Source organism: Scardinius erythrophthalmus (assembly GCF_964197995.2).
Source record: "Scardinius erythrophthalmus genome assembly, chromosome: 11".
Lineage (NCBI taxonomy): Eukaryota > Metazoa > Chordata > Actinopteri > Cypriniformes > Leuciscidae > Scardinius > Scardinius erythrophthalmus.
This window is the reverse complement of record NC_138231.1, coordinates 33,480,571-33,493,058: the sequence shown is the minus strand read 5'-3', so window position 1 is coordinate 33,493,058 and position 12,488 is coordinate 33,480,571. Positions and strand designations below refer to the sequence as shown.

At 37.5% G+C, this 12,488-nt stretch overlaps 1 protein-coding gene across 1 annotated transcript in view; it reads left to right on the top strand.

Annotated features, from left to right (window-relative positions):
- The window catches only part of kcnh5a (potassium voltage-gated channel, subfamily H (eag-related), member 5a), a 97,918-nt gene that overhangs the window by 58,145 nt on the left and 27,285 nt on the right, over positions 1 to 12,488 (top strand). Inside the window, exons 8-10 of the mRNA XM_081378637.1 lie at positions 5,337 to 5,536; positions 7,193 to 7,445; positions 12,067 to 12,263. Of these exons, the coding sequence (XP_081234763.1) occupies positions 5,337 to 5,536; positions 7,193 to 7,445; positions 12,067 to 12,263 (650 nt within the window). The remainder of the gene's footprint in view (positions 1 to 5,336; positions 5,537 to 7,192; positions 7,446 to 12,066; positions 12,264 to 12,488) is intronic.

Genomic DNA, 12,488 nt, shown 5'->3' with positions numbered 1-12,488 from the left:
CTAACTTTAATTTGTGTAATGTTGCTGTTTGAGCATAAACGACATCTGCAAAGTTACGACACTAAAAGTTGAAAGCAAAGGGAGATATTTGCTTTTAAAGAAATTGCTTTTTAAGGACTACAACAGACTCCTCCCGGGTTAGTGACATCACTAACCCTAGAATTTACATAAACCCTGCCCCCGGAACACGATTTATAGATGATTTATAGAAGACAGAATATGCTAATCAATGACTCGAAGATAACTACACATATAAGCTACATAAATTCACCAACTAACCATTCAGAAATGTTGTCTACATGTTGTCACTTTTCTCGAGTCTCTCCATCTTTCTGACTTCGGTTTGAACGTAAAAGGCTATACAAGTTTTTGAGTTTTTCAGTGCATGCCTTTGTGAGGTAAAAGGACACGAGCTCTTGAAGGTCCGCCCCTTGTGCCGGGAGCAGCAGCTCATTTGCATTTAAAGGAACAGACGCAAAATAGGTGCGTTTTTGCTCACCCTCAAAAAGTGACAACTTTAACATGCTATATAAAAATATCTGTGAGGTATTTTGAGCTAAAACTTGTCATACACACTCTGGGGACATCAGAGACTTATTTTACATATTGTGAAAAGCGCATTATACCACCCCTTTAATCAGGGCTGTTTCAGGTCCCATGACAAATTTTTTATAGGTGGACCTTCTACATGCACTCAGTTCAAAACCCATCTTACTGAATACAGTAAACGTCACAAGGCAAGCTTCCTCCACTGCACATGTATCATTTTACTGTAATTGCAAAGGGCAAGGGTGACTCTTTCCTTCTTCTGCATTCAGCCCATTAGAAATCCAGTCCAACTGAAAATTCTCTCCAGCCCGGTACCACTCTTTCTTATTCTATCAGCCATCATCAAAAATGCATCTGCAAGGCCTTTGTTATTCCCATTATCGCCCCATAAAATGGCTTAAAATTGTCTATTACCCTGACCTAATGAGAAAATGTCTGCTTCAGTGGAGAAGAGAAGACATTTATGAAAACAATAGTGCCAGAAATGACGATGAGGAATGATGTCTGGCTAACACGCAACCATTCTTTTGACTCCATCAATCAACATTTATTCAACACCCATAGGGATATAATATACCCTTCTCATGAGGGGACAACCCACTATCATGTCTTCAGTAGATTTGATTAGGCCATGAATACGAAGTAATGCAGAATTGATGGGGCTTGATGCTCATTGAGAGCAAGTAAAACTACAGAGCTGAAGAGATGGAGTGATATCATAATTTCATGTGCATCATTCCCCCTCCAAATCTAATCATGCTATCTTTGCTTATGGACAATTTTCCACAGCTGTCCACTTTTGTGAAAGAAAAACAGCTTGGACATTCTGCTAAATATCTTCTTTTCTGTTTCATGTAAGAAAAAACAAATATTTTATAGTTTTGCATTTTTTAATATCGCTTTGACGGATAGTTCACCGAAAAATGAAAATTATATTATAATTTACTCACCCTCAAGTTGTTCCCAACTTGTATCAATTTCTTTCTTCTTTTGAGCACAAAAGAAGATATTTTTTTAAGAATGCTGGTAACCAGACAGTTGACAGTAGCCATTGACTTCCATAGTATTTTTTTCCTACTATGAAAGTCAGTGGCTACCGTAATTTATTACTCCAGACGTCAGTGTCACATGATCCTTCAGAAATCATTCTAATATGCTGATTTGGTGCTCAAGAAACATTTCTTAGTATTACCATGTTGAAAACAGTTGCTGATTAGTATTTTTCTGGAAACCATTTAACTTTTTCTTTTTTCAAGATTTGTTAATGAACAGAAAGTTAAGAAAACAGTTTTTTTTTAAATTCTATTGTAACATTACAGATGTTTTGCTGTCATATTTTATTCATTTAATGCATCCTAGCACAATAAAAATATTAATTTCTTTAAAAACAAAAATCGTACAGACCTGAATCTTTTGATCGGTAGAGTATCAAACATTAATTTCTCTCTCTTTTTTTGTTTTTGTTATAGCTCTAAATTTTCGCATAGTCTGTGCAATGCAGTGATATTTCCTATTTAATTGGCTCATTTTCTTCTAGTTCATGTTTTTGCATGACCTTTATAATAACAGTAAACACAGCTACTGAAAAAACAACCCTATCAATTAACTGTAAGCTCTGGCTAATCCCTGCTTAATTACTAATCAAACACATATTTACATTATGTAAAACTGAACTTATTGTACTGCAATTGCCTGTGTGTATAAATGACACTGTCTTTGCCCTGTTGAATATTATTCAGGTGTGTGTTATCATGTGGGTTGGCACGTATTCATCTTACGCGCATATTTCTAGACTACCAGGCAAGATAAAAATATGTCGCTGTTGATGACCCTTTATTGTGCTCATTTATATTGATTGCACTAGTAAAAACAGGCAGACGACTGACACATGAATGAATCGTTGGCTCGAAAGTGATCTGTATCACTGGGATCTTGGCTAGAAATGAATTGCTGCATTAGAGTGCAAACACTATTATCATCACTCAGCCTGCGTTCACTCACATTGGGCAGTCAATTAATGCTTTGGTTTGCATAGACCATTAATGTTGATAGAGCTCCCGCTGGTCTTTGGCATGTGTGTCAAAAGAGGGTGAATGCAAGGATGACTGGTGCACAGACCCTGCTCTGTTCTCTGAATGACTGGGATCTTGTCAATCACTGATGTGATTTAAAGTGCATTACCCACACCTCTCGGTTTTCACTGGAATCTTACCTCTCTGCCGATGCTGATCATCCTTTCTGTCTAAGCCATTTTCCTGTCCACCCTCTGAGAACATACTGGTAACAAAATAACAATAGATTTCAGAAACTATTTTGGTCTGTGTTTCCATGGAAACGCTCGGGTGTAAGTTGGGATAGGATTAGGAGGATATTGCCAATTAATGTCTGCTTGCAAATATATATATTTGCAGACTAAAGAACTACTGTACATAGCTGACTGTTGCAAGGAAGAGATTTCTGTGAATACTTTAAATCTTCTTTGACATTTGACATATTTAGTAGCCAATAATAAGTTTGATTACATGTTATTTCTGTATTTAAATAGACATTTTACTTTATATTGTGTCTGATATATATATATAAATTATATTTACACACACACACACACACACAATACTTACTGCATTATTATAATAGTAACATACTTTTTTATTTTTATTTCAGTATTTTATTATTTTAATATAATACATTTAAATGTCTTTCTGTTTGTGTATGTGGTTTAAGTTGGATTTAAATCATATCCTAAGTTTGTAAAAGCACATCTATTCTAAGGGCCCTATTTTAATGATCTTCAGTTCACTTAGAGCGTGTCCGAATCCACTTTTACTAGTTAAACAAAGGGAAAAATGGTCGGCACACCAGGTGCGTGGTCTAAAAGGGTTGTCCCTATTCTCATAATGAGTAATGGGTGTGTTTTGGGATTTATGTGCGTTAAACCAATCAGAGTCTCATCTACCATTCCCTTTAAATGCCAGTTGCGCTCGCGCCATGGTAGATTCGCTATATATATGACAGAATTTGATAGTGGAAAGACCGAACGCGTCTCCAGAGCGCAAACGGAACTGCTCATGCGCAAGGTAAAAGTGCGCAAGTAGATCATCTACGGAACAAGCCAGATTCCACCATATGTTTATGTACACAATAATAATATTTTACATTGTAATCCTTTTATTTTAAATATTTGCCATGTTTGTGTGCTGCTGTGCATCCTTGTGTGTTTAATAAGCAGAGTGTAAGCGCGTTGTGGACCCGCCACATAAAACAAAATACTGCACCATTAAATTTAGACCAGGTTTCAGTTGGTCAATGGCGCAGTCTATTTCTTTTGCCTTAAAATAGCAATGTGCCAACAATGCGCCTGAACACACCTCGTTTTCAGACCAGCATGCCCATGGGCACATAAATGGTCGCAAATGCATTTGCTATTTAAACAACGTGGCGCAGGACGTGAAAATGATAACTGCGACGGACTGAAACTAGCAAAAAACACTTGCGTCGCGCTTGGCGCTGCATTGTGCCGGGTGTAAGATAGGGGCCCATAAAGTGTAAAATTATTGATGAAACATTAATTTTGTGTGAAAATATTTGCAAAGAGCTTTTATCCAAATATATGTGCATACATACAGTTAATAATTTAAATGATTGATTTCAGCTGTCAGTCAGAATCATGTTTTTAACAGTGCTGCTGGTTTTACTTTGCTAATAGAAAATAGATAGATAGGTGTCACGGGTGCTTCTACCAGGAACCACACGAAGACTGAGATTCAAACAAAATAGTCTTTACAGTTTTTTCCAATTGCTAACACACTAAAATGACATGCACAGCACAATTATTTAGACTGACACACAGAGAGCAAACTCTCTTCTCAAGTCTCCAAAAGTCTAAACACATTTTTTTCTGCTGTACACACATTTTGCAATTCAAAATGGCATTTTTTAAATGCACTGAACACGGTTCTCTGCGTAAGACACAACAATCTGACATAAAGTCCCATGTTTGCCATTTCAAAACACTGCCATTCAAAATGACACTACATGAGCTAATTGGCCAATACATGTGCCACCTGGCCAAACACCTCAATGGTTAATTGTTAACACTTCAATCTTTTTCAGTTTACTGTTTTTTAGTGAGCATATTTTTGTTCAGTCCAATGTAAATATATCTGCTGTGCATATGTTGCACTGACTTGTTTGGTGAAAAAAAAAAAAAAAAAAAGTTTTTTTTTATTTTTATTTTTTTATTAGGTATTTTGCAGTTTGGGTGTGTGGTTTTGTGAATTGTTTTAAGTATTTTGATAAAACCAGCCGAGTTTGCAAAATTGTGTGTTAGCAATTGGAAAAAACTGTAATCCAAATAGATCACAGTAGAACTCAAGGAAACAGACAAAACACATCTTATCATTGACGACACTGACTATGAGGAAGACAGGACTTAAATACACAGAGCTAATTAATAGGCAACAGGTGAATGGGATATACAGTCAAGGGAACAAACTGGCACACGCTAGGAAACTGGGTCACACAGGCAAACAGGCACTGAACTTAAAAAACACTGAAGCATATCAAACCCCTGACATAAAGTATATTACTGTGATTTAATACAAATTGCATCTAATCTCTATTTCACCCACAAGCATTGATATGAAGCTCTCCTCGAGCAGCAATTCACCACCCCCATTTCTCTTCACTTTTAGATACTCTCTCACTTCAGTCTAGCCTTTGATTTTTATATATAGCAGCTTTCTAAAGTTCCCTGTAGTTTATTCTCTCCCCTCTCTGATTTGCAGCTCTTCTGTACGCCACTATCTTTGGAAACGTGACCACCATCTTTCAGCAGATGTACACGAACACCAATCGCTACCATGAGATGCTGAACAATGTGAGAGACTTCCTGAAGCTCTATCAGGTGCCTAAAGGACTGAGTGAGAGAGTTATGGACTACATTGTGTCCACATGGGCCATGACCAAAGGCATAGACACAGAGAAGGTGAGTAAACCTGTTCCTCTTTCTGAGGCACTTAACACGTCCTCTGTGCAGAGATGAAGGGTACAAAGGGGTACAAAGGGGTACAAAGTGTACAAAAGCCCTCTTGAGGGAAATGTGGTATTTTCGATTATTTAATTGTTTCGAATATTGATGGAGAAATATAGTTCGCGTAAACAGTAACGGAAAGTTTGGATATTTTAGTTTTGATTGAAAATCATGTAAATATAAAATTTAGAGGGACATTTTCACCCCACACTAAAAATGTCATCATAAAAAAAATTATTGTGTCTTTTCTTTGTGGGGTCTTTTTTAAATTTAACTGTCTGAATAATTTATGAATTATTTAGGCTATATAGATTTAATTTCTTCAGACATGGGCAATCATGGCTGATTCCACCAGTTCTTGTTGACTGGGAAAGACACGTTTTAAAAATACCAACACTTTTTATTTATTTAGTTCAGTGGGCTAAGGATTGAGTTTTTATAATGGAAGGCATTGTTTAATTATTTTCTCTTTATTCTTTATAGTGGTAACATAAATAATGGCTCTCTTTCTGAATTTAATTTAATTATGGACCCCAAATCAAGATATTTGGATGTAGGCAGTGATCCCAAATGCTAAACTAAAGAGAAATAATTTACGTTCTTTTTTATGATGGATGCTATCATTCTGTCAGAAAAGTTAAACAAAAAATAGTGGAGGTGGAGAAAAGAAGAACATCTTTTTGTCCAATAAGACCCCCTTTTTATTCCATTCTAGAAGAGGAATGGGAAATTGCATTATATCCCAGAAGACATCAACCCTCAGGGAATATGGCAGATCTATTCAACCCCTGGTTTAAATTTAGACTTATAAAAGATTCTCATAACTGGTTTTCATGCAGCGTGGGGTGAGAAATCCTGAGAAATTTATTGACATATGACAATGGGCAAATTTGAACATAGAATAGGCCTGATCAGAAAGATCCTGTACAGGTGACTGAGGCACAAAGTATAATTGGTTTCTGCAAAGTTTTAATTGCATTCTGGTGAAGTAAAGTGTATTAGATATTTTCCATGCACTGAATCGCATGCATGTGCTTCTGCCCATAATGGAAACATTAGCTTATGAAGCGTCCAGTACATGCCAAATTTTTTATGGGCACTTAATGATGTAATATTAATGCTGTAACCCCACACACGCTGACACACAAAATGTACATATTCATACCTACACACACAGAATTTCTGGTCAGTGCATTCAAATTATATTTTTTAAATTATCCTACACTGCTGCAATGTCTCAATCTTATACAGATGACAGCAAAAAAACAATTTTTCTTTTTTTTTAATGAATCCTTATTATTGGTCCTGTCAGTTATTCTAGAGTGACTGTGTAATCCACTCGAATATATACTTTATATGGAATGTATGAAGACAAACAGTTATAGATATAAATTTACAGATAATAAGATGTATTTGTCTTAGTATTCTCCCTAAACCCCTATTTGATACAATGTCAAATTTTGTGATTTTGCTGTTGCCAAAATCTAAATAAGACACTTAATATCACTAATGAGTCGCTGTATTTGGTATTTTATTGGAATCAATAGACAGTATGTAGTACGTTTGAGAGAATGTGTCATTAAGACAAGGTTTCCTTGCTTTACTCGTTAGGTTCTGTCCATCTGCCCTAAGGACATGCGTGCAGACATCTGTGTGCACCTGAACCGCCAGGTTTTCAACGAGCACCCTGCCTTCCGGCTGGCCAGTGACGGCTGTCTGCGCTCTTTGGCGGTAGAGTTCCAGACCACACACTGCGCTCCAGGAGATCTCATCTTCCACGCAGGGGAGAGTGTGGACACTCTTTGCTTCGTGGTGTCTGGATCGCTGGAAGTTATTCAGGATGATGAGGTTATTGCCATTTTAGGTAAGCTAAATTATTCTATCCACTCTGGAAATAATAAAAAAAAAAAAATTCAAGGGAGACATCAGGGGTTAGTTGTCACTTTGGGTAGTTGTCACAAGGGCTTGCACATAACTTTTTTTGGTCTGGTTCTCAAGGGAGCACCTGGAGATGCTGCTTTGTACACTTTATGCGGCAGACTTATCCTACAAGCTGTCGTCATCACTTTCTTCCTGACTGCTCTCTTCACTATCTTCTTTTCTCTCAAACATGGTAGATGATGATGTTTTATTTTATTTTATTAACATTAATGACACAGACAACTGCAGGAATATAAGGCTGCTCTCAAGACTGAATGCATGGACCGAATGTACTGACACACATCTGGTTTCTTTCTCAACTGTTCACTTATAACATAACCGAGAGAATAATTACTGTGATGGGTATTTTGACATAATTTTTTGTGTATGTGTCCGTTCAAGCGCAAGTAAATGCAAAAGAATAATCAATTTGGTGTTCAAGGGCTGTCTGAAACGCGCCTCTCTCTCTCTCTCTCTGTCTATGTGTAAATTGGCAAGACAAAACACGTCCAAATTATACATTTTTACTCTATGATGATTAAACTTAGCAGTTAATCCGCGAATCACATGCGTGCCGAACCGTGGGGCCTAGTCAGTACGCATCACGGATCAACTGCTATCCATTGCACCCAATAATTAATGAACACAATAATCATCATGATTGCTATGCTATCTTACCAGAAATGGAGAAAAATCCTACTTCAGTAAGTAAATGTTTCCCTGTCCCCCAAAATGTTGATAGATTATAAACAAATATGATAAAAGATAAAATCTTCCTTTGTCTTCAAGAAAAACAAAGGTTCTTCTATAGCATCACTGCGAAAACACCCTTTTGGAACTTTTATTTTGAAGAAAGTACGTTGGTCGGTAAAATGTAGTTGTCGCGTTTAGTTAGTATTCATTTCATTTTCAAGGACTTTTAGTTTCCTTTGTTCTAGCTTCCCGCCACTATCTGTTGTCATGAATTCTCTTTTAACTAGCACACCTGTTTGTAATGAAGATTGTCACATTGCGTATTTAAGTTTCTCTGTATCTCACGGTCATTAGGAGTGTTTATGCCATGTCACAGACAGTTATCGCAATTACGTGATTTCAACTTGTAAAAAGCGTTCACGTCCTCGTAGAGCTCATTATTACAGCTTGTAAGATGGGAATTGTCTGGAAGTTCCTACTTGTACCATGTGACTGCTGTACCACCTGTCCGCTGCAGATTAATTTAGACATTGATAGTGGTGCCATAGAACCGTATAATTCCCAGTCTGAGGACGTGAATAGCACTGAACATGACGTCATGTGTTGTCATCTTGAGACTACATGTAGCAGGACTATGGCAGGAATGTAGCAATTGTCGAGTATTGTTTGTGCATGGCACACTGTTTCGTTTGTGTTAGTTATTATTCCATTGCCTAAGTTTTCTTCATGTTAATATGTCATATATTTTTTTATACTACCTTTTTAGATTTTTTTTTACTTCACATTTTGATAACAAGGCTGTAATAAGCACTGTTATTTTTGTATTATCTACTATATACTATTATATTATACTTTGATATCATAATATCATAAATAATATAAGTATATATAGTTTATGATACTTTTCATTTTTATTAGTAAGTGGCAACATGCCCCTCTCTAGTCACAGAAGATCAGCTGTGTTTTTTGGCCACTAACGGTGGAAATGTTAAATAGCATTTAATAGCTATTGACAATTTTGTTTAATAGCAAGGGCCAAGACTTCAAGATATGTGCCTGTACAAAAATTAAGACATTCTAAGAAATACTCTTTGGCGTAAAACAGGCTGACAGTATCCAGTTTATTCTGTTTTTAAAGGTACAATATGTAAGAATTTTGCATTAAAATATCCCAAAATCTCATGGCCAGTGTTATATATTTTGTTAAGTTGATTACTTACAATATCCCAAATGTTTCCAACTATTTTTAAATCGTGAGAAAATTGCGATTTTAACCAAGGAAACGGGGCGTTAGAGCAGGGGAGATCTGTGAGTCGCAAGTCAATTGCGTCATATCCGCGTTACCCTCGGTTTCCGCTCGTACTGCGTGGAGTCCTGGACAAAATGCGGAAGTTGTAGTTGTAGCGTCTATCAAGCAACGTTAGCTTGTTTCGTGCAGTCGTTATCTTTACCGAATGAAATTATTGCTTTACATTTGTGTTTAACGTTAGTTTATTGATATTGTTTATCTGGTGTTTATGGCCATGTAAATAAATATAGCATGTGTTATACATAAAGATTAATCAGTATGTGTGAGTACAACTACAATATACATGTGGGTACAATGTACAAATGATGTGGGTATGTTCGAATGTACTTTTACAATTGTTTAGAACACGTAAAACTGCGCCGCGTTATCACAACAATGAATTCGACATACAGTAACATCTATGATATAGTATTAAACCTTACTTTTCTTGCGGTTAATTCATTTTAATGAAATAAAAGTGTGATGAGGTTCAAGAGTCATGAAGGAAGAAGACAGGGATCGGCGTGACTGGGACTTTATTAAAATAAAACAAAACAAACAAAAGTCGCGCACAACGCGCATTCACCGTGGCAACCGCGACGGCACAAAACCGTTCAAAAATGAGAGCTCGGATCCACCGGTTTTCTTTCTCTGCGTCCAATTTTCGTCCAAGTCTCTCTCTCGTTCCAGCACGGCTTAGGCTAAGCGGTCTCTCCACGCCAATAATACTGCAATAAGACACAGGTGTTCGTCATTTGCACTTGACCTACTTACGTCCCGCTCGTCTCGTTTCTCTCTCTCCCGTTACAGGCCGCGCTGAGCCACGCCCCCCTTGCCACAAAAAGCATGTAATTAAACACAACATTTATAAAAAATAGAACTTTACCTCATCCATGAACATGATTTTTCGATTCCCGTCTGACTGATTTACATGCATGGTGGAATTTAAAACCACAGTTCCCATAATTCCACACTCCACATCGTCATCACGCCGTTGTTGTTGTTTGGAATGTAGCGCCCTCTAGTGGCAAAAAAATCTTGCATATTGTACCTTTAAGCAGGTTGGATATTCTTGAATAAAAACAGAATCCTGTTTTATTTCAATATATGCTTTGAAATAATTCCTGCACAACATCCGAGCATTCTCATTAAACTCAAGAAAGGCCGATGCTGCACAAATAGGCAGTTTGTAGTACTGTAATACTTCAGAGCTCTGCAGGTTTTCCCTAGGGCACACACCACGGCTCCAAAAACCTATCAAGCTTCAGATAAGTGCAGAAAAATAACAAACTTATAAAGGACACAATACTAACGCAGTGGATCCTAAAATATGGTTTTCACACAGGGTCTTGCACAGTGAACTCTCTAACATCCATTCTCCGAAGAAACATAAAAGCCCACAGTTCACTCAATGTGCTATATGTGGCATTTGTTACTCTGTCCACGGCGTCTTCTTATCCTGCTGTAATGGAACTGTGGGGACCGATTCTCCATCAATTGATTGTTGAGTCTTTTGTTTCACAGGGATGTTCACTGATAGTTCACAGAGTCTCAGTTCAGCCAGTGCTATAACAATGACCAGAGAAACAGGCCTATTTTTAAGCACAAATACAGACTGCTCTTGTAAAAGATGAGGAAGCCCAGGCTCGAAAAACGTCTTATTTGAATTTGAGAAAGCAACAATCCTGGCCTTGTGCATCTTCTAGTTCTATTTTAGCTTTATTTTTCCCCCTGAAATGTCTCTGCAACAAAGGGACAGTTATTTAACACTGTATTTAACTCTGAGCCTTGAACCAATTCCACTATGAACAATAACAACAGACGGCTATTTTGTTGTGAAGAACACGTGCGCAAACAGTAACATTTACTGTAAGAGATTTCTCTCTCTCTTTGACTGGACTATTTCTTGATCTCTTTATCTCTCGAGTCTTGCTGATGTACCACTGCCGCAAGAATGCGATGTGCCCTTCACTGACGCGGTGTTATAGCAAATTACATGACATTAGACCTTATGAGACACCGTAGAGGCGAAGTTAATGCCTCTTCTCTCTAATGGGGAATCAGATCAGATGCTCTTTTGTTTTAATGATTATGAAATGAAATAAGATGCGAGTGCTGTGAGTTAATTAGCCCCAAGGCGTTTACTTGAACCCACCAGACTAAACCTGCTGGGCTCCTAATGATGCCCCTCATCAAAAGCCCAGAACACTGGGTACTTTGTACAGATTCTCTCATGAGTGTGGTGTGAGAACTTAGAAGATACTTAGGTCCTACTGTAGGAAGATCAAGTCAATCTGTTTGATTCAGAGTAGCTAAAAAAAAAGCTCAAATACAAGCCCATAGCTAGAACTATCAACATTTACAGTTGCAGTAAAACATATTAAGAAGCTCAACTGTTTTTAACTTCGGCAATAATAAGAAATGTAGCTGAACAACATGCTGGAGATTAATGTCTGCTAAATTCACTGGGATCATTTTATGGCCAATTGCAGAAATCCAAGCAAATCCAAAGGGTTCACATGCTTTTTCCTGCAATTTTATTAATGGTGTCATTTAAAACTATAATTCCTCTCTTCTGTCCCAGGTAAGGGTGATGTGTTCGGTGACGTGTTCTGGAAGGAATCCTCACTGGCACATGCCTGTGCTAATGTGAGAGCTCTGACGTACTGTGACCTGCATGTCATCAGGAGGGATGCGTTACTCAAAGTGCTGGAGTTCTACACAGCCTTCGCCAACTCCTTCTCCCGAAATCTCTTCCTCACCTGCAACCTCCGCAAGCGGGTAAGCGCCACATACTCGCTCTTGTCGTGACCAAATATCACATTCTAATGGGAATAGACTTTGCTGAATCCATTCTGATATTTGAAAAGCCTTGGAGAATAGAATGCAAGCATGATCGCTCACTTTTTCTCCAGTCTTGGTTCAAGTCAAGAAGACTTTTTCCCTATCCATTTTCTGCATTGGCATTTAAAAATAAGGGCATTAAAAACCTGAACAAAATTAACC